Consider the following 27,397-nt stretch of genomic DNA (forward strand, 5'->3'; position numbering starts at 1 on the left):
ATAGAGGGATGTCCATTTAGAACAGAGATGAGGAAGAACTTCTTCAGCCACAGAGTTGTGAACTGTGGAATTCATTACCACAGAAGGCCATGAGGCCAAGTCATTGGGAATATTTAAAGTTGAGATTGATAAGTTCTTGATTAATCAAGGCTTCAAAAGTTGCAGGAGAATGGGATTGAGAAGGTTGAGAAATAAGCCGTGATGGAATGGCAGGCCATACTCAATGGGCTGAATGACCTGATTCTGCTATATCTTTTGATCTAATGAAGGCAACACATAGTAACCCCATCAACTTGTTATGGAGTAACCCTGGTGAATGACTGCAGTGCATTTTGTAGATGGTACACATAGCAGCCACTGTGTGATAGTAGCAGGCAGTGAAGTTTTAGGGTGAGGTGCCAATCGAGCGAGCTGCTCAGTCTCTGTTTGTTTCTTGTGTCATTAGGAATTCACCTGTTTAGGAAGGGTCGAGTGGCATGGTAGTGTAGTGGATAGCATAACACTTTACAGTGCCAGTGATCGGGGTTCAATTCCTGTTGCTGCCTTTAAGGAGTTTGTATATTCTCCCCCGACACTTGGATTTCCTCCAGGTTTCTTTTCACAGTCCCAAGATGTACAGGGTGAGGGTTAGTAAGTTGTGGACATTTTGTGTTGGCACCAGAAGCCAAGTGACATTTGCAGGCCACTCCCAGCACGTCTTCAGACAGTTGGTCATCGACATAAATGATGCATTTCACTGTTTGTTTTGATGTACATGTGACAAATGTAGCTAATCTTTAAATCTGTGAACTCCGTTTCAGTCCTGGCTTACATCTGCTTCTTCAGCATGCTGCTGCCTTGAAGTATTGCAGGATGTCAGTGAACCTATTATTACCTGTTGCAGGTGGAGACAGACATACTGCTGGCTTCAGTGCAGGAGAAACATTTACCAGGTCAGTACCACTTAATACTCCAGCGTAAAGGGAAGAATTGCATTGGGCAAAGATGAGCACCTTGGGCTTTCCTCTTTGGAGCAAAGATGGATGAGAGGTGGCTTGATCGAGGTGTACCAAGGTGATCAGAAGCATAGATTGAGTGGACAGCCAGTGACCTTTTCTCATGGCAGAAATAGCTAAGAAGAGGGGACATAATTTTAAGATGATTGTAGGAAAGTTTAGAGGGGATGTCAGAGTTAAGTATTTTTTACGCAGAGTTGTGGGTGCATAGAACGCACTGCCAGGGGTGGTGGTAGAGACAGATACATTAGGGATTAGATACATTGGTTGTATTCATGTGTATGGTTGGATGACAATTGAACTTGAATGTAAAAATGAAAAGGCCTTGCAAAGTTTATGCTTGTAAAGATCTTTTTTATTATGAATAAGGTTTATTTTGTTAAAAGGAATGAGTGGCAATCGGTAGCATAGGGGTTAGCGTTACATATTATAATGCCAGCAACCCGGGTTTAATTTCCGTCCCTGTCTTTAAGCAGTTTGTACATTCTTCCTGTGACTGTGGGTTTTCTCTGAGTGCTCTGTTTTCCTCCCACGTTCCAAAGATGTATGACCTCGTAGGTTAATTGGTCACATAATTAGGCGGTAGGTATAGGGAGATGCCAGAGGTAGGATGTTTACACAGAGTGATGGGTATGTGGAAAGCCCTGCCAAGGTTGGAGGTAGAGGCAGATACATTAAAGACATTTAAGAGACTCTTAGGTATCTTGGATGGTAGAAAAACGGAAGGCAATGAAGAGGGAAGGGTTAAGTTGATCTGAGAGTAGTTTAAAAGATCGGCACATTGTGGACCAAAGGGCCTGCACTGTGTTTTAATGTTCTATGTTATAATTATGTGGGATAAAATGGCCAAAATCCATCTAGTTTGAATAAACTGGATGAAGAAACCAAGAATTATGAGTCAGAATAAATAAGGCTTGGTTTAACCTTTAACATCAGAGATTCTGCGGATGTTGGAAACCCAAGGCAACACAAAATGCTGGGGGAACTTAGCAGGCCAAGCAGCATCTACATGGAAGAATAAACAGTTGATATTTTGGGCTGAACCCTTCACCAGGACTGGAATAGAAAGGTGGGGGGGGGGGGGGCAGAAGCCAGAACATGAAAGTAGGGAGAGGAGAAGGAATACAAGCCGGCAGGTTATAGGTGAGATCCGGTGGATGGGTAGGAGAGGGGCAATGAAGTGAGAAGCTGGGAGGTGATAGATTGAAGAAGAAGGAATCTGATAGGAGAGGACAGTTTAACTTCTTCTTTGAAAGTCAGCTCTCCCTGCAGTGCAGTTCTCCTTCAGTACTGTGAGCACTACATGTTCAAGTTAAAGTTTAATTGTCATTTAACCATACACATGAATACAGCCAAACAAAACAGCGTTCCTCCAGGACCAAGGTCCAAAACACAGAACCGACAGTCACTCACAGCACACAGCACATATAGTTGTGATGGCAGAAAAACATACAGTCACAATAACAATGTAGATCAAAGTCCCTGATTGTCATGCCTGTAGATTGATGGAGCATAGGTGTTGTCCTGGAGCCATGTTTCTGCAAGAACAAGTGCTGTATGCAGCAGTTCCTCATCACGTGCCAATGCAGCCACAGACAAATGCAATCCAGCCTGTCTTCCACTGAGTGAACACTGGAGGGCAGCACTGATGTGAGGTGCCCATTCCCAACCCAGTATGAATTCCTCTCCCACACTGCCTCCAGCATTTCTTCTCCTAGGAGGCTGGCTGCAACAGGTGACTCCATGGCATTAGGACCTGGACCATGCAACACCCGAGGCAACGCAGCTCCCCCACTGCCAGTCTGGCCAATGAACCAGAGTAACACATGAGTGTCTGCAAGCTGTCTGGTTAGACCACATTTGGAGTATTGTGAGCAGCATTGTGATCCTTATCCAAGGAAAGATGTGCTGACATTGGAGAGGTTCCAGAGAAGGATCACGTGAATGATCTCGGGAATAAACAGATTAATGTCTGAGAAGTGTTTGATGGTGCTGGTCCTGTACTCGCTGGATTTTAGAAAAACGAGGGGGGATCTCATTGAAACCTATCAAGTAGTGAAAGGCCGAGTTAGGGTGGACGTGCAGAGGGTGCTTTCAATAGAAGGGGAGTCTAGGACCAGACGGCACAGCCGCAGAATGGAAGGATGTCCCTTTGAAACAGATGAGGAGTTTCTTTAGCCAGAGAGTGATGAATCTGTTGAATTCACTGCCATCTGTGCAGGCCAAGTCGTTGGGTACATTTAAAGTGGAGGTTGATAGGTTCCTAATTAGTAAGGGTGTCAAAGGTTACAGGGAAAAGGCAGGAGAATGGGGTTGAGTGGAGTCTTAGGATATTCTTATAGCGGAGATTTAAAGATGTGTCCTGTGTCCTGTTTCACTCACAAACCTTGAGCTTGTTTAAGATTCCCTATTGTTTCTGCAGTTCACTCTCAAAGGGTCAAAGGTCAAATTTAATGTCAGAGAAATGTATACAATATACATCTTGAAATGCATTTTCTTCGCAAACATCTACAGAAACAGAGAAGTGCCCCAGAGAATGAACAACAGTTAAACGTGAGAACCCCGAAGTCCCCCCCCCAGCTCCCCCCTTCCACACATAAGTGGCAGTGAGCAACAATCCCCCTCCCCCCACCAGCAAAAAAAATCAGTACTATCACCGAGCCCAAATGTGTGCTAGGCAACAGCAAAGACATTGACCAAAGTTACCCCGAAGGCTTTGCATTTCATCTGACATTCGACAACCCACAATTCTCTCTCTCCCTGACAAGGGAGAGGGTGGTGTCCCCCATTTTCACAGTGAGAGGGAGACATAACAACAATCCACTGGTTTACGATGTTAAAAGTCTGCTTCATTGCTTTTTCCAAGCTCTGTGTCCAAAGATTGCAAGGACCTCGGGTATTTGGGCCCACAGCAAAAGATTTTCTGGACTTCCTGTCGACACACGAGTCTTTTGCCGCGACACCAATCCTTGATCCGCCTGTCTCCAGAGCCCTGAGATCTCAGGCATCCGAACACGATCCGAGATTTTCAGGCCAAACCCTTGGAACCCATTCCCTCAACGAAACGAAGCCTGCGTGTAGCTCCAGGTCAGGGTCTTCAAAAGAACCCTGAAAAAGAGAAATAAAGATATTAAAGGTAGAAGTAGAACCCTTTCTGAAGATGCAAGCAAAGGAGTCGCCATTAGGAATCGCCCAGATGACACACTCCTGAACATTACAGAAGAAAGATATCTTGGTTTGACCAATGTATGTCAGGGCCATCTTGCCAGATGACCCCACCCCAGCCACAAGTAGACTCTGCCCAATACATTACAGGCATGGTCTCCCCACCATCGGTAAAGGCAGCATCCACCGTCAAAGACCCCCACGTCCAGACGATGCCATCTTCTCACAGCTACCATTAGGCAGAAGGTACAGACACCCAAAGTCCCACACCACCAGGTTCAGAAACAGTTGTTCCCTTTCAACCATTCGGTTTTTGAACCAACCCAGCATAACCCTGATCACTGCAGTTTGGCGACACTGTGACCACTTTGATCACTTTGGCATTGAAATGGTGTTTTATTGTTCTGATTGTTTTCTTGTAAAAATATGTGTATAATTTATGTTTAATTAGATTTTTTGTGAATGCTGCTGATACAATGCATCTGCAGTGCTGCTGCAGGTAAGGTTTTCATCACACCTGTGCAAACATGGACTTGCATGCATGATAATAAACCTGAATTAGACTTGTTTTGGAACTTTGGGAAAGTGAAATGTTACTGGCTGGCAAGGAGTTAAAAGGGGGATGGCTTGTGTGGCTTACTTGCTGTGTCCTGTTCCTTTATAGGCTTACCCCTGGACCAGTTCACAAGCCTCATGTGCAGAAAGCTGGCAGCTCTGGACCGCTATGAAGAGGCGAGGCAGATCTTCTCTGCATTTGATGTACACTGTAGGTTTATTTCACCCGGCCATGCAGTTGCAGTTTGTGCTAGTATTTTCTTACTGCTTCTTCCCTGAAGCTCTTGTTTCCTTTTGGCCTGTTGAAGCTCTACAAAACTCTTATTAGACCACACATGGAGTACTGTGTTCAGTTCTGGTCGCCTCATTATAGGAAGGATGTGGAAGCCTCAGAGAGGGTGCAGAGGAGATTTACCAGGATGCTGCCTGGATTGGAGAGCATGTTTTATCAGGATAGGTTGAGCAAACTAGGGCTTTTCTCTTTGGAGCAAAGGAGGATGATAGAGGTGACTCGATAGATGTGTACCAGATGATAAGAGACATAGAGAGAGTAGGTAGCCAAAGACTTTTTCCCAGGGCAGAGATAGCTAATACAAGGGGGCATAATTTTATGGTGATTGGAGGGAAGTGTGGGGTGTGGAGTCAAAGGTTCTTTCCACAGAGTAGTGAGTCCATGGAATGTCCTGCCGAGCTGGAGAGAGAAACAGATCCATTTCACTATCTCAGAAACTCTTAAGACAGGCACATGGATGAAAGTAAAATGGAGTGCTATGGTGGAGGGAAGGATCAGATTGATTTTGGATTAGGTTAAAAGGTTGGCACAGCATCATAAGCCGGAGGACCTGTTCTATGTTCTGATGTTCCTAATGTCAGCACTATTCGCACACGGTGCTGCATTCAAGAGTTCAAAAGGTATTGCTTGGTGATGTTTCTTCCTTGGGTCCAGAATACAGGAGTAATTAAAGTTCAAAGTACATTTATTATCAAAGTATGTATGTGGTGTACAACCCTGGGATTCGTCTTTTCACAGACAGCCACAAAACAAGAAAACCATGGAAACTGTTGAATGAGAAACATCAAACACCCAACGGTTAAAAAAAACCAAGCCAGCAAACAGCAAACAACGAGTGAAAAACCCAGAATATAAAACATCAAACCACAGAGTCATTGAAACAGTTTAGGGATGTTCATTTTGGTTCAATTCAGTTCAGTTTGCTGCTGTGTCGTTCATTGACTGCAGGCCAGGCTATACAGAGAGACGAGACATGCCAGGAGTTTAGGAGATTGAGAGGTGAGCTTACGAAGGTTTAGGAAATCACAAGGGCCATTAAGGTAAATGGTCACAGTTTTTCCCAGAGAACTAAACAGCTTAGGTCTAAGATCAGGGGAAGATCGATGAATTAAAAGGGACCAGAGGGGCTCCTTTTTTGAAGAAAAGTGGTGGGTAAATGGAACGAGCTGCTAGCCCTGCTACAACATTTAAGACAGTTGTATGGGTACGTGCAAAGGAAAGGTTTAAGGGGATGTGGGCCAAATGCAGGCCAATGGGACTCGCTCCCACTGGCTATGCTCCCTTAGAAACATCCAGTGAAGTGCATGGTTTGTGTTAAAGATGTGCCGGGGGCAGCCCGCAAGTGTCACCACTCTTCTGGTGCCAACTTAGAATGCCTACAGCTTACAAACCCTCACCCACATGGAAAGTGGGAGGAAACCAGAGCACCCAGAGGAAAACCACGTGGTCACGGGGAGAATGTGGAAATTCCTTACGGACAGCAGTGGGAATCGACTGGTGCTGTAAAGCATCACACTAACCGCTAAGCTCCCGTGCCGCTCCATGGCTTCATGACTCAAAATGAATCCCAACCTTGCCGACATCCGGATAATGCATTGACAGAGCACTGTGGCTACAGGTCATCCCAAGGCATCCCAGAGCTACACTACCATGCCACCCTTTATGGAAATGCTGATCCAGTTTTCCTCTCTTTGCTCCTTTCTGACCAAGCTTTTGGTGACCTGTACTAACTTTGATAATATTTTGTTCAGAGAATGCTCCTCTGACGTACTTAGCGACATGGAAGATGCTAGATGGATGACAAATTGCCTCTAATTCATTTCCAGGTCGAAATTTTCTGACAGTGGAGGATTTTAAGAGAGCGTTTGCAAAAGTCACCCCCCATCTGCCTGACCAAACCGTGCTTGAAGCCTTCAGGTAGGTTGTCGCAATGTTTCAGCAAGATAGCTCCTTTGGTTGGGCTCAGTGATGTGGCTTGTTGTGAACAAAACAACATAGAAGGTGTCACTAGGAAATGTGTAGTAAGTCTTAATTCACAAAATAAACCTCCATGAGCGAGCGAGTCCGGGTGAATTCAAAAGATGCAGTGTTCAATACAAAGATAACAATTGACTACAGTTTCAATTGTTATGTCACCTACTTTGACCGTGGCACTGGAAGCATGGCTAAACTTGCGGGCTGACCCCAGTACAGTCCTCACCGATTGTCACAAATGAGACATTTCACTGTATGTTTGGATGTGCATGTGACAAATGTATGTCAAAACATACATGTGACATGTTTTGGTCACCTCCCTACAGGACAGATGTAAGCAAGGTTGGAAGAGTACAGAGAAAATTTACAAGGATGTTGCCACATCTGGAGGACCCGAGTTATAAAGAAATATTGAACATGTTAGGACTTTATTCCCTGGAGTGTAGAAGATTGAGAGGAGATTTGATAGAGGTCTACAAAATTATGTGGAGTATAGGTAGGGGTAAATGCAAGCAAGCTTTCTCCACTGATGTTGGCTGGGACTACGACCAGAGGTCATAGGTTAAGGGTGAAAGGTGAGAAGCTTAAGGGGAATGGGGGAGGAAAATTCATCATTCAGAGTGTCGTGAAAGTGTAGAATAAGCTGCCAGCACAAGTGGTCTATGCGATCTGGATTTCAATAATTAAGAGAAGTTTGGATAAATACATGGATGACGGAGGTATGGGTGGCTATGGTACCATTGCAGATCAGTGGGAGTAGGCAGTTTAAATGGTTTGGCATGGGCTAGATGGGCCGAATGGCCTGCTTCTGTGTTGTACCTTATGACTCTAAATAAGTAACACTAATGTGCAAATAGCTAATGCTTAACTTTAACATTAGGAATATAGTCAGATAAATTTACAGTTGCAAGTTTACAATTGCAGCACATCGCAACTTGCAGAGCCCCTCTGGATATTCAATACTAGTGTCTGCTTCAAAAGCCAGACACACAAAATATATCTCTTTGGTTAGTGCTGAGGGATGGCTTCATGAATATACAACTAACCAGAAGGTTAAGTGACAAAATAGATCCGTCTTGAACTGTGCATTAAGTGGCAGGGATACACCTTTAGCAATGTGCTAATAGCAGGAACATTGATTTATTGTACTTTCCTATGCAATTTTAATGAGACAGAATGAGAATGATTGGTTTCACTCGCTGCAAAGAATCAGTTGGAAGTTAAATTGTATACAGGTTTTATTTCCTGAAGACCAGTTCCTATTTTAGTTTATCCATAATTATGCTATCCATAATGCCACAATTTCAGAGTGATCCCTAACGTGGCTTTTGCATGTGTTCTCTCCCAGAAATTGGTTAATTATATGCACTCGTTCATGTTTGCGCAGGTGTAATAATAAACTTACTTGCAGCAGCATCATAGGCACATAGCATCAGATACACAGTGTTCACAAGAAAAACAAATTGTGTAAGAAAGAACACAATTAGAACAAGAAGTAATCAAGTCCACTGTAGTGCTAAGTGGCCTTAGTGCTGCTATGCTGAGATGATTAGGGATGTGCAGGTTGGTTCAAGAACCAAATAGCTGAATGGAATTGCCCGTAGCTCACTCGTCCGAGTTGTTGAATCTGGTGGCTTCTGTACGTACCTCCACCAACGGTAGCTTCAAGAAGAGGAGGTTCATTGTTAGATGTTGCCTTCCAGAGGCAGCACCTCATGTAGGTACTGTTGATTAGAAGATTAGCTTTATTTGTCACATGGTCTACGACTTATGGTTCAAAGTGGAGGAGGAGCATGTGGGGATGGAAAACCATATCCCTCTGCATTTGGAGCACACGGACACTGCTTATGTGGTGATGGTGAACTTCACCTTGAAATCTACCCACCCCTTACCTGTCAGCTCTCACCCGTGGAAGAGTTGCATTTCTAGTTTCAAACCTGCAGATCCAGAGTTAATGCAAATAGTCTTGATCCTGAGGAACTGCCTAAGAAGAAGTTGACTGAGGTCAGAATTGGAAGAACTGATTTCTTTTGAGAGTTATTGGCCAAATCGAGAAATAGTGAAAACCTTGAAAATGAGAATCAGAATTTTTAACAAGGAAAAATGGAAAATCAAGCTCAAAAGTTGTCCAAATTTTCTTGGATTTTTTTAATATAACAAATGTCACTGATGCAGGTGTTCGTGTTTCTTGCAGTTCAAAAATAAATTCCAGCAATGTACAGAATATTTCAATAGGAGTTTGCAGAGACTTGGTATGTCAGCAAAGACACTTGTAGATTTCCTCAGATGTTGAGAGCATTCTAACTGGTCGCATCACCGTCTGGTATGGAGGAGTTGCTGAACAGGATCGGAAAGATCTGCAGGAAGTTGTAAACTTAACCAGCTCTATCATGGGCACTAACCTCCCCAGCCAGCATCAAGGACACGTTCAAAAGACGATGCTTCTGTCTTTAAGGACCCCCGTCATACAGGTCATGCCCTCTTCTGATTGCAGGGAAGTAGTACAGGAGCCTGAAGACACACACTCAATGATTTAGGAACAGCTTCTTTCTATCCACCACTTCTGAATGGACCTTGCACCCAAGAACTCTACTTCACTCATTTCTTCCTCTCCTTTTGTACTAATTTAGTTTATTATATGTACTTATTGTAATTGATAGTTTATTATTATGTATAGGAATGGTCTTCTGGCATAAAACAACAAATTTCGCAACATATGCCTGGGATATTAAACCTGATTAAGAGTGACTTGACTTGACTCGACTGATTCTGATTCAGAAAGGAACAAAAAATCCAAATTAAGTTGCTCCAAATAAACCTTAATCATTTTGGTTATGCATTAAATATTCTTTATCACTGGGATCTTCCATAAATTTACCCTTAGTAGATGATTGGAAGGTAACTTTGGTGTCCAATAATTTACTTGATTTCTTGTATGGTCTCTTGAAACCTTCCCAGTAATATCCCGTGACGTTTGTGTTGGAATAAAAGTCAGTATATGCAGTATGCCAATTCTCCAGGAGGTGGCGGGTGAGGGCCATCATTGATTGAAATTGTTTTATTTTGCATGAAATACGTGAATGGAAAGTTTTTTCTGCTAGCTTCTAGAATTAACTATGCAAACTTCGGAATCACATTTATTATCACTGACGTGTAGTAAAATATGCTGTTTTTGTTTGGCAATAATACAGTGCAATACATAAAAATTGTTATAAATTACAATACAAAGTATTGTATTGAAAAAGTGCAAGAGGAGAGTAAGTTAATGAGGTAGTGTTCACAGACTGTTCAGAAATCTGATGCCAGAGGTGAAGAAACGTTCCTAGAATGTTGAGTGTGCATCTTCAGGCTTCTGTACCTCTCTCTGATGGTAGTGTGGGAAGAGGGCAGCTGCTGGATGGTGAGGGTCCTTCAAATCAAGTCAAGTCACTTTTATTGTCATTTCAACCATAACTGCTGGTACAGTACACAGTAAAAATGAGACAACGTTTTTCAGGACCATAGTGCTACATGAAACAGTACAAAAACGACACTGAACTACATGAAAACAACACAGAAAAAAGAAACTACACTAGACTGCAGACCTACCCAGGACTGCATAAAGCACACAAAAACAGTGCAGGCATTACAATAAATAATAAACAAGACAATAGGCACAGTAAAAGGCAGTAAGTTGGTGTCAGTCCAGTCTCTGGGTATTGAGGAGTCTGATAGCATGGGGAAGAAACTGTTACATAGTCTGGTCGTGAGAGCCCGAAAGCTCCGGTGCCTTTTCCCAGACGGCAGGAGGGAGAAGAGTTTGTATGAGGAGTGCGTGGGGTCCTTCATAATGCTGTTTGCCTTGTGGGTGCAGTGTGTAGGGTAAATGTCATGGTGGATGCTAACTTTTTGAGGCTAGTAGTGCTCATGATGAAGGTGAGTGAGTTGGCAACTCTGCACCATTTCATCTTCATGCCCTCTAGTATGGAGATGCATTGGAGCCTCCACACCAGATAGTGATGCTATCAGTCTAATGATGGATCACAGTCCAGAATACTCTCCTTCTATGTACATCTATAGAAATCTGCTAGACAGACCAAATCTCCTGAAGCACCTATTGAAATATAGCCACTGTCATGCTCTTCCTACATCTTCTAAAGACCCCACTGCTCATTGTAAAGTTGTGATCCTTTTTCATCACCATCCTTCTCTTTACAACCATTGGGGAGGAGGTATTGGAGCCTGAAGACCCACACTGAGTGATTCAGACAGACAGACTGACGTACCTTATTGATCCCGAGGGGAAATTGGGTTTAGTTACAGCTGCACCAACCAAGAATAGTGAAGAAATATAGCAATATAAAACCATAAATAATTAAATAATTGTAAGTTAATCATGCCAGGTGGAAATAAGTCCAGGACCAGCCTATTGGCTCAGGGTGTTTGACACTCCAAGGGAGGAGTTGTAGAGATTGATGGCTAAAGGCAGGAATGACTTCCTATGATACTCAGTGTTATATCTCAGTGGAATGAGTCTCTGGCTGAACGTACTCCTGTGCCTAACCAGTACATCATGGAGTGGATGGGAGACATTGTCCAAGATGGCATGTAACTTGGACAGCATCCTCTTTTCAGACACCACTGTCAGTTCCACCCCCACAACACCACTGGCTCTACGAATGAGTTTGTTGATTCTGTTGGTGTCTGCTACCCTCAGCCTGCTGCCCCAGCACACAGCAGCAAACATGATATCACTGGCCACCACAGACTCGTGGAACATCCTCAGCATCTTCCGGCAGATGTTAAAGGACCTCAGTCTCCTCAGGAAATAGAGACGGCTCTGACCCTTCTTGTAGACAGCCTCAGTGTTCTTTGACCAGTTCAGTTTATTGTCCATTCATATCCCCAAGTATTTGTAATCCTCCACCATGTCCACACTGACCCCTTGGATGGAGACAGGGGTCACTAGTGCCTTAGCCCTCCTCAGGCCCACCACCAGTTCCTTAGTCTTTTTCACATTAAGCTGCAGATGATTCTGCTCACACCATGTGACAAAGTTTCCTACCATAGCCCTGTACTCAGCCTCATCTCCCTTTCTGATGCATCCAACTATGGCAGAGTCATCAGAAAACTTCTGAAGATGGCAAGACTCTGTGCAGTAGTTGAAGTCCGAGGTGTAGATGGTGAAGAGAAAGGGAGACAGGACAGTCCCCTGTGGAGCCCCAGTGCTGCTTACCACTCTGTCTGACACACAGTGTTGCAAGCGCATGTACTGTGGTCTGCCAGTCAGGTAATCAATAATCCATGACACTGGGGAAGCATCCACTTGCATCACTGTCAGTTTCTCACCCGGCACAGCAGGGCAGATGGCGTTGAACGCACTGGAGAAGTCAAAAAAACATGACCCTCACAGTGCTCACCGGCTTGTCCAGGTGGGCGTAGACACGGTTCAGCAGGTAGACTAATGGCATCCTCAACTCCTAGGCGAACTGGAGGGGTTCTAAGTGTGGCCTAACCGTAGGCTGGAGCTGCTCTAGAACAAGTCTCTCCAGGGTCTTCATGATGTGGGAGGTCAGTGCCACGGGTCTGTAGTAATTGGAGCCACTGGGGCGCGGCGTCTTCGGTACAGGAACGAGGCAGGACGTCTTCCACAGCACAGGAACCCTCTGGAGACTCAGGCTCAGGTTGAAGACATGGAACATTCAGGAACAGCTTCACCACCACCAAAAATACTGGAGGTACTCAGCAGGTCAGGCAGCATTTTGTGTGTGTGGCTCAGGAGTTCCAACATCTGCAGAATCTCTTGTTGTGCTGTCTTTACGACAGTTATTTAGTTTATAATATTTTTGCTTAGTAATTCATTCGATAGTATTTTCTAGTTAGAATTAGAAGTGTTTAAAGTATATTCATTGGATGTAAAATATATCGGCATGCGATGACGTCACATCCGGTTTCGCCGCGTCTTGTGGGAAAATACTGGTTTGGAATTAACGCGAGGGTGGGGGCTCACCACGAGGCAGACCCGAGCAGAAGTTGTTTTGCAGGCATGAGAAATCACAGTGAGAGCAACGCTGTAAGTTAATAGATAATCGATATATTGAACTAAGATGTTAATGCCGATCCTGTTAGAAGTAACGACGGTAGATAATGTTTATGCTTTCGTTAGTTAAAGAGTCGCGGATAGTTTGCATGGAAGTGTATTTAAAGTAGTCAATGGAGCAGAAAACTCTCCCTGTATACTGCACCTTAGTGTAATGTAGTTATAGTCACCTTTGCAAGTATTTACACTTGAAATGTGATATTAAGGAAGGAACAAATACTGTATCAATCTTGTATTGTTTTATCAACAGTTTTCACCATATGTTAATGTGAAGAGTGAACAGTAAATGGTTAATCTTACTGCGATCTGGTTCTTATTAACTGTGGTTTATCTCGACGTTTAATTCGGCATTTCATTACACGCGAAGGAGAACGTTACACTTGTGTTTGCAGCTTTACCCCCTGTGCTGAACAGTCCATAAACCCATGAACACTGCTTCACTACTTTGCTCCCCTTTTGCACTCTTCGTTTGTTTTAATGCATTCTTACTGTAATATGCTGGTAAATCTCAGCTGGTTAGGCCACTGGAGTGGGAAGAGAACCAGCCGAGGCTTCGGAGTTAATAGTAACAGATCTCTTTCCACAGATGTAGCCTGAGCTGCTGAGTGTTCCCAGCATTTTCTGTTTACCAGCCTCGGCAGTTTGTTCACTGACATTTATAGAAGTTAGTTTTTTGCAGAAACTGTGAAATTAAGATTTCAGGTTTTTGTACTTTTCCCTTCTTACCTTTAAATCTGTGCCCACTAGTTTAAGGTTGCTCTACCCTGGGAAAAAGACAGACCTTTCACCTTGTCAAATTCAAGTTTATTGTCTTTCAACCGTACAGCCAAAAGAAATTATGTTCTTCTGGGCCAAGATGCACAACACAGTACGTATAACTCACACAATAGATAAAGTAATGTTATCGCAAAAAATTAAAAAATAATAACATATATTCCACAAGATTGACATTTAGCATAACATGCATTTTCAACACAAGTTTAAATAGTGAACAGTATAACACTGCTGGACCTCATACATAATGAGACCTGAGTAGTGGCTGGGAGTTCAATGATCTCAAGGCCTGGGGGAAGAACCTGTTCCCCATCCTAACAGTCACTGTCCAAATGCTATGGTTCCTCCTGCCTGATGGTGGGATGGATGGGAGGGACAGCGCTCCTGATGAATATCTCTGATGGGTGAAAGAGAGACCCCTGCGATCCTCATTTCCCGTACCAGACAGTGATGCGGCTGGTCAGGGCGCTCTCAGTGGTGCTCCTGTAAAATTTGATTAGAATTTGGGGGGAAGGGGGTGGGAGTGGGGAAGATCACTCACCTCAGTCTCCTTAGGAAGTGGAGTCGCTGTTGTGCTTTCTTGACTGCAGAAGTGATGTAGAGGTGAGATTGTTCATGATATGCACTGCCAGAAACTTGCTGCTCCGAACTCTCTCTGCGGAGGAGCCATTTATATGCAGAGGGGTCAGCCTGTACCTTCCTAAAGTCTGTATAGCCTTGTGCACGTTGAGACTCGAGGTGCGCTCGCGCTGTTCTACCTCCTGCCGCTACACCGTCTTTGATGAGGCCAACCACTGTGGTGTTATTAGCGAACTTGATGAGTTGGTTTGAGTTGCATCCTGAGTCAGCAGCGGGTTGTTCTATGCCCCTCGTGACTGGGTAAGTTTGTTTGTATGGTTCTCATTGTGAGCTTCACCCTGAAGCTTCACAGCAGGGGCCAGGCAAGACCTTTTCTTGTAACCCTCTTCTCTAATTGTAGCCATGAGGGTTGGAGCCTGCCTTTTGCTGGCGTTTGGACAACCTGTTTGCACACTTGCTTTGTTTGCTCCACTGTCTGTGGGAGGGAGTGGTAGACGGCTGCTATTTGCACTTTAAATCCAAGAACAATGGATGTGGTGATCTTTGATGCGTGAGAATTTCTCCACAAGTACTCTCTCCTCTGAGTCAAGCTGACGAGCAAAAATACACCTAAACCAGGCATGGGCATACTACGGCCTGTTAAGCTTTTTAATCCGGCCCGCAGAACTTGATGAAATTATATTAATAAACCTTGTTAACGTTTTTATCCCGCAATTCTGGTGTTTTCCCATTAGATGACGCACTCTATATACATTGACCTTTGTTGAGGTGCAGCGTATTACTCCACATTTTCGCTTTACTCTTTGTTCGGCTCGACCTATTTGTGTGAACAGGCGTTCAGCGTCATGAACATCAACAAAGCCAGCCACAGATCCAAGTTAACTGACCAACACCTCAGATCCATCCTGAGAATCGCCACAACAAAACTAAATCCAGACTTTGATGCGCTCGCTGAAAAGGGAGACCAACAACACTGTTCCCACTGAAATTAAAAATAAGTTTCTTCGTTGTGTTATGTAAAACATGCATTTGAAAATATTTTTTTCAATAAGCCTTACATGTTACATGTCATTTCTGTTAAGTGATGGACATGAGTAGTGCGCAGGTGCACGTACATTCTCAAAATAAAAAATGCACTCCAGATCAAATAACGCGCTCCGCATACTGGCGCGCTCTCACTGTTCTGTCCTTGTGCTGGTCGTTGTTGAGTTTTGGCACAGGGGACAATTGAATAAGAAGGAGCAGGACAAGTAAACCTGCATCTCCTACAGTTTTTGAAATAAAGACAGTCAGGAGGAGAGTGATGATGATAATATCTTGAAGGATAACAGAATTTTCAGTGCTTTAAAATAATAACTGTTACTATTAAAAAAGCTATTTTATTCATTTAATTTTCAATAAATAGCTAAATACCATGGGACTTCAAAGACAGATATTTTGTTGTAATGCATTTGTTCATTTTCAATTGAAATTAATGTTTTCTAGTACAAGGGAAAACAATAAGAGTGTAGGATATGGTGTTGCGGGTACAGAGAAGATCTAGTGAAGGCTGGCTATAAAGGGCAAGGTCACAAAGTGGTCGATTGTAAGATCAAGAGTCCATCTTTTCAGACCCGGGAATCATTCAATATTCAAGTGGAGTTTGTTGTCAGGTGCGAAGAAGCACCAGGTCTGTTATCACCGACACATATCATGAAACGTGTTGTTTTGCAGCAGCAGTTCAGTGTAATCCATAAATAAAAATAAACCCCAGCAAAATAGTGAGAAAATAGTTACACATCTGGCGAAGAAGGATGCTTATGTGAGAATGCTATTTTCAGACTACAGTTCGGCATTCAATACCATAGTTCCCTCCAGACTCAACAAGAAGCTTAGAGACCTCGGACTTCACCCTGCCTTGTGTAGCTGGATCCTGGACTTCCTGTCAGATCGCTGGCAGATAGCAAGAGCAGATTCCCTCACCTCTGCCCCTCAACACAGGTGCCCCTCAGGGCTGTGTACTAAGCCCCCTCCTATACTCTCTGTACACCCATGACTGTGTTGCCAGCCACAGCTTCAATCTGCTAATTAAATTTGCTGATGACACTGCACTGATTGGCCTAATCTCAAATAATTACAAGGCAGCTTACAGAGAAGAAGTCATCACCCTGAAACAATCTCTCCCTCAATGTCACAAAAACAAAGGAGCTGGTTGTGGACTACAGGAGGAATGGAGACAGGCTAACCCCTGTTGACGTCAATGGATCTGGGGTTGAGAGGGTGAACAGCTTTAATTTCCTTGGCATAGACATCACCGAAGACCTCACGTGGTCTACAGACCGGTTGTGTGGTGAAAAAAGAACAACAATGCCTCTTTCATCTCAGACGGTTGAAGAGATTTGGTATGGGCCCCCAAATCCTAAGAACTTTCTACAGGGGCACAATTGAGAGCATCATGACTGGCTGCATCACTGCCTGGTATGGGAACTGTACTTCCCTCAATCACAGGACTCTGCATAGAGTGGTGCAGACAGCCCAGCACATCTGAAGTTGTGAACTTCCCATGATTCAGGACATTTACAAAGACAGGTGTGTAAAAAGGGCCCGAAGAATCATTGGGGACCCAAGTCACCCCAACCACGAACTGTTCCAGCTGCTACCATCTGGGAAACAGTACCACAGCATAAAAGCCAGGACCAATAGGCTCTGGGACAGCTTCTTCACCCAGGCCATCAGACTGATTAAGTCATGCTGACGCAACTGTATTTCAATGTTACATTGACTGTCCTGTTGTACAGAGTATTTATTATAAATGACTATAAATTGCCCATTTAGACGAAGAGGTAACATAAAAATTTTTACTCCTCATGTATATGAAGGATGTAAGTAATAAAGTCAATTCAGAAAGTGTTCATGGACAGTTTGGAAATCTGATTGCGTAGTGAAGGAAGCTATTTTTAAAATGTTCTGTGTGTGTCTTCAGGGCATGTCCTGGATAGTGCTGGAAAAACCTGCAATAGCATTACAAACACATAGGTTGAGCTGCAGTGAAGGGAAAGCAAAAAGACTGCAAACCACAACTCATACACCATAAGGCATAGATGCAGAATTTGGCCATTCAGCCCATCGAATCTGCTCCACCATTTCGTCGTGGCTGATTTATTATCCCTGTCAACCCCATTGTCCTGCTTTCTCCCTGTAACCTTTAACGCACTGACTAATCAAGAACCTATCAATCTCTGCTTTAAATATTCTCAATGACTTGGCTTCTACGGCTGTCTGTGGCAATGAATTCCGCAATTTACCACCCTCTGGCTGAAGAAATTCCTCCTAATCTCTGTTCTAAATGGACATTCCTCTATCCTGAGACCATGGCCCCTGGTCCTAGACTCATCCACTATAGGAAGCATCCTCTCCACATCCACTCTATCTGGGAGATCCCTCCTCATTCTTCTGAATGGCAGAGAGTACAGGCCCAGAGTCATCAAACACTCCTCATACATTAACCCTTTCATTCTCAGAATCACTCTCATGAACCTCCTCAGGTCCACCTCCAGTGCCAGCACATCTTTTCATAGATCAAGGGCACAAAACTGCTGTTCATACTCTAAATGAGGTCTAACCAATATCTTATATAGCCTCAGTATTACATCCTTGCTTTTATACTCTAATCTTCTCAAAATTTATGCTTTTACACAACCAGCAGCGATAGATATGAAATTGAGTCAGGTTTTTATGTAAACAACGAAAATTTGTTAACCTCTATTCAAAACCATCGAAAAGTAAACAAACAACTAACTTAAACGGAAGTTAACAGTGTTTTGCATCTATAGTTATCAAACAGTCGAAGTTAGAGAGAATTCTTAACAGAGCTTATTCAGGCACAGTCTTAAAGTGGTAGTTTAAAAAATCCAAGTGATTTATGAAATAATTGAGAGAACCAGCAATGATCCGAACCAGCGATGAGCTGAGCCTTGAAGAAAAGACGAAACTGCTGACGTAGATCCCAGCCCAATAAATGCCTTTTCCGAGGATCCTGAAGAATAAGATTTCTCAAAGTAGCTGACCTTTCGCCGGAGGTGGTCAAAGTTGACTGGAAGGGGACACTAACAGAGACAATGACAGTACAGAAATGGCTGGAGTTTCTGGGCGCAAATTGGAAGGCACAGGATAGATACCTTCTGAAAAATGAAGAAGTATTCTAAATGGAGAATCAGAATTAGGCTTAATATCACAAGGAATAGCTTGTGAAATACGTTGTTTTGTGGTAGCAGTACATGGCAATACATAATAAAAACTATAAAAAATAAGAAAATATGAAAAAAAGAATAAGTAGTGCAAAAAGGGAGGGAAAATACTGAAGTAATGATCATGAGCTCATGCTGACTTTGTCCTATTTTATCATGTTGTTTACAATATATATTAATGATTTAGATGAGGGAATTAAATGCAGCATCTCCAAGTTTGCTGATGACACGAAGCTGGGTAGCAGTGTAAGTTGTGAGGAGGTTGCTAAGAGGATGCAGGGTCACTTGGATAGGTTAGGTGAGTGGGCAAATTCATGGCAGATGCAATTTAATGTGGATAAATGTGAGGTTATCCACTTTGGTGGCAAGAACAGGAAAACATTATTATCTGAATGGAAAGGGGGAGGTGCAACAAGACCTGGGTGTCATTGTACACCAGTCATTGAAGGTGGGCATGCAGGTACAGCAGGGGGTGAAAAAGGCGAATGGTATGTTGGCATTCATAGCAAGAGGATTTGAGTACAGGAGCAGGGAGGTTCTACTGCAGTTGTACAACTTTGACCAACTATTCTCTTGTGCCTCTGAATTCCCGTTACTCCACTTAATAGTAGTTCATCTGACTTTATCTTCTCAAGCTACAGGGTGAATTCTATCATATTATGATCACTGACTCCTAACAGTTCCTTTACCTTAAGCTCCCCAATCAAATCTGGTTTAATTACACAGCACCCAATCCAGAATTGCTTTTCCCCGGTGGGTTCAACCACAAGCTGCTCTAAAAAGCCATCTTCTTAGCATTCTACATATTCTCTCTCTTGCAATCCAGCCTGATTTTCCCTATCTACCTGCAAATTGAAATCCCCTATGACTATTGTAGCATTGCACTTTTTACACGCCTTTTTTATCTTCCATTGTAACGTATATCCTGTGATCTGGCTATTATTCAGAGGCCTGTATATAACACTCAACAGGGTCTTTTTACCCTTACAGTTTCTTAATGCTTCCCCCAAGTTTTGTACATCTTCCAATGCACTGTCACCACTTTCTAAGGATTTGATTTCATATTTTACCAACAGAGCCACACCACCCCCTCTGCCTACCTGCATGCCCTTTTGATACATTGTGTATCCTTGGATGTTAAGCTCCCACCTATGATCTTTAAGCCATGATTCAGAAACGCCCACATTTTACCTGCCAATTTCTAAATGAACTACAAGATCATTTACCTTATTCCGTGTACTGTATGCATTCAAATGTAACACCTTTAATCCTGTATTCATAACTCTTTTCAATTTTGGTTCCATTTGCACCTCAGCCATCTCACTGATTGCAATTTTTCCCTATCATCTGCCTATTCATCCTCAATCTCACTACATAATACATCAGTTGTACTTGTATACCAACTGCCCCATCCTCAGCCCTATCATTCCAGTTCCATTTCCCCTACCAAATGAGTTTAAACCCTCCCCAACAGCTCTAGCAAACCTTCCCACAAGGATATTGGTCCCTTTTGGGTTCAGGTGTAACCTGTCTTTTTTTGTACAGGTCGTACCTTGCTCAGAAGAGATCCCAATGATCCAGAAATATGAAAACCTGCCCCCAATACCAATTCCTCAGCCACACATTTGTCTGCCAAATCATCCTATTCTTACAGTCAAAGGCACGTGGCACAAGCGGCAGTCACAAGTTTATTACCCTGGAAGTCCTGCTTTTCAGCTTTCTACCCAACTCCCCATAGTTTCTCATCAGCACCTCCTCCCATTTCCTGCCTATTTTGTTGATACCATTATGTACTACAACCTCTGTCTGCTCACCCTCCCCTTGACAATGCTGTGGACCTAATCTGAGACATCTTGAACTCTAGAACCTGGGAGGCAAAATACCTTCTGGGTGTCTCTTTTACATCCACAGAATCTCCTGTCTGCTCCTCTTACTGTGGAATCCCCTATCATTACTGCATTCCTTTTCTCCCCTGTCCCCTTCTGAGCCACAGAGTCAGACTCAGTCACTGGAGCTTCACCTGGTGGGATGCCCTCCCCACCATTATTCAGAGTGCTATCTATTATTGAGGGGAATGGCCTCAAGGATACCCTGCACTAGCTGCCTATTCCTTTTCCTTCTCCTGACTCCTGCAACTTAGGGGTTAAGTAGGAGTCAACCCTGTAGCTCCTATCTATCACCTCCTCATTCTGCCGTATGAGCTGAGGGTCATCGAGCTGCAGCTCCAGTTCCTTAACATGGTCTCTAAGGAACGCAGTTCGATGCATTTTGTACAGATGTGTGGTCTCCCAAAGTTCCCACACCTCACACAAACAACATATAGTCGGCCCTCCTTATCCACGAGTTCCGCATCCGCGAATTCAACCAACCGCGAATCGCGAAAACCCAGAAGTGCTCTTCCAGCACTTGTTGTTCGAGCATGTACAAACTTTTTTTCTTGTCATTATTCCCTAAACAATGCAGTATACTTACTGGAAGCTTACTAAGACCCTCCACCTGAACTCGCCAAAGCTCCCTATGCTAACATTAGCCCACACCGAGAATGGTTGCTTCAGTTACATATCCTTTCTTTTTATTGGCTCAAATGAAACTCACTCCCGACGAGCGGCCTTCTTTTCAAATGGCTCCCATCCGGCATTGGTGGCTCTCTCTCACTCGCTACTGATACAAAGAATGCAATCAAAGACGAGGCAAGAGACTGCAGATGGTGGAATCTAGACCAGCACAAAAGGAGCTAGGTGCTCAGCAGGTTAGGCAACATCCATGGAGGGACAAAATAAAGATTAACTCTATTTATCACATGTACATCAAAGCATGCAATAAAATGGGTCATTTCTGTCATATCAAATCTGTGAGGTTTTGTACTGGACTGCCTGCAGGTGTCATCACGCTTCCAACATAGTCTGCCCACAACTTACTAACCCTAATCCGTATGTCTGTAGAATGTGGGAAGAAACTGGAGCATCCCAAAGTAAGCGCTCACAGTCACAGGGATAACCAACAAACCCCATACCAACACTTACAGATGTTTTGGGTTGAGACCCCTCATTTAGTCTGGAAGGGGGAAGATAGTCAGTATAAAAATGAAGAGGTGAGCAAAAGCTAGCAGCTTACAGGTGGATACAGAAGCAGAAAGGTGATATAAGTAGCTGGGAGGAGACATATATCATCAAGGGCTGAAGGTCGGATGATTGTGCATGGAATGGGAGGGGAACTGGTGGGAGGAATGTGTGGCTGATGGGCAGATAGTGAGGGAGGGGAAGGAAAAACACAAAGGGCTTTGTTTTATCTGATAATCAGAGATGAGGGAGAAGCTGGAATCTGGAGCAAGCAATCAGCTGGAGACATCCAACAGGTCAGACGGCATTTATGGAGTGAAATGGACAGTCAACATTTTAGACTGCAGCACAATGCAGGCCCTTGTTGTGCTGATCTTTTAACCTACTTCACAATCAATTTAACCCTTCTCTCTCACTTAGAACTCCATTTCTTTATCATCCATGTGTCTATCTCAGAGCCTCTTCAATATCTCTAGTATATCTGCCTCTAACACCAACCCTGGCAGCCCATTCTACACACCCACCACTTTATGAATCTCTGACATCCCCTCTATAATTTCTTTCAGCACCTTGAAATTATATCCCTTGTCTTAGCTGTTTCCACCCTGAGACAAAGTTGCTGGCTGTCCACTCGATCTATGCTTCATTACCTTGTACATCTCTATCAAGTCACTACTCATCCTCCTCCCCAAAGAGAAAAGCCCTAGCTCGCTCAAACCATCCTCATAAGGCATGCTGGCCAACCCAGGCAGCATCCTAGTGAATCTCATCCTGAACCCTCTAAGTTTTTACATCTTTCCTATAATGAGGTGCCCAGAACTGAACACAATGTTCCGAATGTGGTCCAACCAGCTGCAACATTATCTAGTGGGGAATTGGGTCATCTGGAATGAACTAAAATGTCATCTGTCCATTCTCCTCCAAAAATAATGTCTGACGCACTGCAGTCCTCCAGCTTTTTGTGTTTGCAACCAGTCCACAGTAGGAGCCATCCTTCACATTCTTTCAAAGGATAAGGGATACCAGAATACAATGTCAAAGAAGAATCGGACCATGTTTCTGTCTGATGCCCTGGTCTTAATTGTCCTAAAGCATGTCATCAGTCCACTATTTTTTGCTGTTTATGGTATAGATTAGCTGCCACTTTTCCAACTTTAGAACAGCAACTACATGAGCTTGTAGCCTGCATTAGACTAACCTGTAGTTGTGAAAGACTTGTCCTTCCTTTTGATTTGATGGTAGCATTATTACAATGATGTTTTTTCAGTCAATAATTATAACAGAAGATATTATTCAGACTTCTTTGGCTGATCTTTAGGGAGAGGCAATCAGGAAGCAGTAATTGATGTCACAACCCTCCGTATGACCTGCAAAATCCAGTTCCTACCTGTTGGCAACAGAGATCTCAAAATGCTTCAAATTATTTGAATACTGGCCCTTTTGAAGAATCTGATCTCTTTAAAATCTTTAGATTTAAATAAAAATGCTGCCCTTTTGTCTGGCCTTGAGTAAATAGGAGTTTCCCATTCTGTACAATTTCTGTGGTGAGAATATGGCTAAAACTCTTGTTGCAATCTGCTGCTGAGCAGAAGTGTTCAAACGGGTATTAAAGGCTTTTAATGAGATTGAAGTGGCGTTCCCCCTGAGGATTTATTGCTGGTTATGACCCTTCTCTTTGAAGACATTGCTGTTCTTGTGAGCAAGGGCACACTTGAGGCAGATTAAAATCGAGAAGAGTGGCTTTCCTTTTGAAGAATTTTAAGGGCTGCACGCAAGCTCTGGTGAGGCGCTGTGTCCTGGAATTATACCGCAGTGAAAGCGGAGCAGGTTGGCAATTGATAAATGAGAGAGCACTAACCCTGCAGTCTGGATAAACAACCCAGATGTACATGGTTCTCTTGCATGAGCCTGTGACATGTAAATCTCAGTCCTTTTGTTACAGTAGCTGCACCAAAATCTTTACTGTATCTCGGTTTTGCATTGCATATCTGTTAAGAGTTACTATCCTGCGCTGTAAGTGCCTCCTTGGAGAGTTGGTGCAGGAGAACCTGCTCATCTATCAGCGCATCCGATTTATGAATATGCGTCTGGGGCTCCAAGTACAATGGATTTATCTTTCTGTTGCCTGTTGCCATGCAACCAGATGTACACAGCGCTGGCTGTTAGTCTGGCAGTGCTGGTGCTTGCAGTCCTTTAGAGTCATTCAATGTCAGCAACTGCCTAACCGCTACCCATACTCAGCACTTTGGATGCATCAACTCCAGAACTAAATTAGAGTCAGGTGTTTTAGTCACAAGACTGGCATATATGTGAAATCTGTTGTTTTGTGGCAGCAGTGCAGTGCAATACACAAAATAGACTATAAATTACAGTAAGATATACTGTCAAATAAACAGTCTACAGGTATCAGCTTTAAATGATGTTTCGATGACAAACTCTGCCTAGGAATGAAGCCTGGGCATATCTAATCCGATGGTATATATATCCCCATCATCTGTCCCTCCTGATCGGTTAGTCCTCATCCAATCAGGTTTCCGCTGTCCCACCTTGCTTACAATTGAATTCCAGTTCTTACTTAGAGTGAGACCTTCATCTTTGTTAAAATTCTTTTTCTCTAGTTTTATTTCAATGGCTTCCTTCACCAGGCAGTCCCAAAAGCTATTGGCACGGCACAGTAGTTTTGTGCTGTCGAAGTCAATCATATGACCATTGCAAATGCACTGTTCTGCTGCTGCCAGTTTCTCCGGGTAACCCAAGCAGACGCACCTCCTGTGCTCCTTGTTAAGGGTCTCCACCAAGTGCCACGTCCGGCTGATATATACTGTATGTGTATTGTGAAGCAACAAGGTGTTTCTGGGACTTGAGGACCTGATTTATAGGGAAAGGCTGAATAGGTTAGGCCTTTATTCCCTGGAGTGTAAGATAATAAGGCAAGATTTGATCTAGGTATTCAAAATTATAAAGGGTCTGGATAGGGTAAGTACAAGCAGACTTTCTCCACTAAGGTTGAGTGAGACGAGAACTAGAGGTCATGAGTTAAGGGTGAATGGTGACATGTCTAAGGGGAACATGACTGCCTTAACTAAGTGTTAAACTATATTATCTTCCTATTTCTGTGTCACCAGCATGTGGCATGGGTAGCATCTTCTATGTATAAAATGTTTACATGTATTCTCTGAAGGGAAATGTCTAATACAGGGGGGCATCATGTTAAGGTGAATGGAGGAAAGTGTTGGGCAAATGTCAGAGGTAGGCTTTTCACACAGAGTGGTTGGTATTTGGAACAGACTGTCAGTGGTAGAGCTAGATACATTAGGGACATTTAAGAAGCTCTTAGATAAGCAAATGGATGATAGAAAAATGGATGGCTATGTAGGAAGAAAGGGTTAGATCTTAAGAGTAGGTTAAAAAATCAGCACAACATCGTAGGCAGGAGGCCTGACTGTGCTTTTATGTTCCCTGTTCAAACAAAATACCAGATTATGTCAATCCCTCTGCTCACACATGACCCACGTCCTTCATTTTCTGCATATTACTATGTCTGTCCACAAGCCTCTGAACCCCACAATTTTGCCCGCTTCCACTACCACCCCTGCCAGTGCATTAGAGATACCTCCACTGTGCAAAATAAAAACACCTTGCCCCACTGCCAACAGGGTAGCACACTGCATTGTGTGTGAGTGACAATATAGTTTTCTGTATCTGGAATGGGATTTCTGTATCTGACACAGATGAACATAGAATACTACAGCAAAGTACAAGCCCTTCGACCCACGATCTTGTGCAGACCTTTTAATCTACTTGTGTGAACCTAAGCCCTAGTTTGCTCAACCATTCCACATAATATATTCTCTCTAATCCAGCTGGCATCCTGGTAACTCTCTCACACACCCTCTCAAAAGCTTCCTTATCCTTATATTAGTGTGACAAGTATGCAAAGTGTGGTCTAACAGGGTTTCTGTAGAGCTGCAACATTACCTTGTGGCTCTTGAACTCAATCCCTCGACTAATGAAAGCCAACGCACCAAACATTTTCTTAACAACCCTATCAACTTGTGTGGGATCTATGGACATGGACCTCAAGATCCCTCTGTCCCTCCACAATGTTAAGAATCCTACCATTAACCCTGTACTGTCCCTTCAAGTTTGACCTTCCAAAGTGAATTACTTCACAGTTTTCTGGACTGAACTCCATCTGCCACTTCTCAGTTTGGTTCTGCATCACTACAATAACTTTTTGCAGAATGATGCCAACCGCACTGTAGTTGGCAATGTGATTACATGGACAGAGTTGAATGTGCTGAGAGTCAGAAAAACAACTCACAGTCACCAGGAGCTGATGAAGAAGTGATGGTGTCGTGATGGAACACTTCCAGGGATGTATGGATCAATTAATGTAAGATCACCGGAAGGCAAGATAATGGAATCATTACTCAATAATGTAAACAGAAAAACATTTAGAAGCTGAAACTATAAAAGAGCCAGCAAGATTCAGGGAAGAGTAGGAGAAGCAGTGAATTGTGTCAACAATGGGATGGGTCTGTAATCCTAAATGGCCTGTTTCTGAACAATGTTACTCAATGCAAGATGCTTTGCACCTCAGCCGGAGATCACCTTCAACAGCTGGGCAATCCTGCTCAAGATGAGAGATTTGCATTTACTCAATTCCTTTCAAGAGTTTTATCTCCAAGTGCTGTGCTGCCAATGAAGTACTTTAGAAGTGTGCACACACTCCTTTGATCACCGTCTTCTGGATAGATCATGAAACCATTTTTTTTCCACTTCTTTTAAGCCTTTTACATTTGTTTCTCATCTGGAATGTGATCCTGGAAGTGTTGGAGCCCATGTTTTGCTGTTTGGAGATCGTTTGGCTGCTTCAGCGCACAGCAGTCTCCGAGATTGCAGAGGGCAGAGGCAACTTGAGCAAAGCTCATGGCACAAAGGCTGCGGGATGGGGCGAAGCTGATGTTTGGCTCCATTAAAGCTTCCATTGTTCACCGACTAAAGCGACGAGGGAGATTGAAACATCAAAGCAAGTGCAGAGGATGGGCACCGGCTGACTGCCTTTTTGATCAGGGAGAGCCTGCTGCTGCATCCAGACCTGGAGAGGATTGTCCAAATTTGGACTTTGGACTATAGACCTCATTTTTCAGTCTTATAATTTTATATTCTTTCTTTTTTCCTGATCTTTTTATTTGTGTGTTGGTGGGGGGGGAGGGGGGTCAATGTGCCTGATTCGTTTCGTTCGATTTTTGTGCGAGAGAAAGGATTTGGGGGTTGATATTTGTGCTGCCTTTCTTTTATTGGTTTCATGGCTACCTGGAGAAATGACGAATTTCAGAGTTGTATATGAAACCCCCCTTTCACTGGGCGTCTCTGGAAATGCGGTTCATCAGCCTGTCGCTAACAGCCACTGGACTCTGCGGTGAGAAACCCACCTTTCTCAGGTTTCATACGTTTAGGGTTTATGACTTTGGTCCCACCAGATACCTGTGGTTGCGATGTTTTGCCCACTCAAACCCTGGCTTGTGTGAATGCTGTGTGATTTACTACCGCCAGCAATCATCTGTCGGCAAGAAATCACAGATTGTACACTGCATTAAATTAATCAGAAATATGTTTAAGATTGTTAATTTAAGCAAAGAGTTATTAATGGAAAGAAAGAACAAAAACAAAAAGGGCCCGTTATACCTAAACAG

At 43.4% G+C, this 27,397-nt stretch overlaps 1 protein-coding gene across 9 annotated transcripts in view; it reads left to right on the plus strand.

Moving 5' to 3' along the window:
• efcab11 (EF-hand calcium binding domain 11) overlaps positions 1-27,397 on the plus strand; it is a 140,956-nt gene that overhangs the window by 11,412 nt on the left and 102,147 nt on the right. For 6 of the 9 annotated variants that reach the window (XM_059961318.1, XM_059961278.1, XM_059961293.1 and 3 more), the window contains 3 exons: positions 884-932; positions 4,825-4,926; positions 6,834-6,924. In XM_059961318.1, the coding sequence (XP_059817301.1) occupies positions 884-932; positions 4,825-4,926; positions 6,834-6,924 (242 nt within the window). Of the gene's footprint in view, positions 1-883; positions 933-4,824; positions 4,927-6,833; positions 6,925-15,147; positions 15,713-27,397 lie in introns of those variants that run through there. The other 3 variants (XM_059961319.1, XM_059961321.1, XM_059961311.1) reach the window with 2 other exon arrangements.

The sequence above is a fragment of the Hypanus sabinus genome, chromosome 2, assembly GCF_030144855.1.
Source record: "Hypanus sabinus isolate sHypSab1 chromosome 2, sHypSab1.hap1, whole genome shotgun sequence".
NCBI lineage: Eukaryota > Metazoa > Chordata > Chondrichthyes > Myliobatiformes > Dasyatidae > Hypanus > Hypanus sabinus.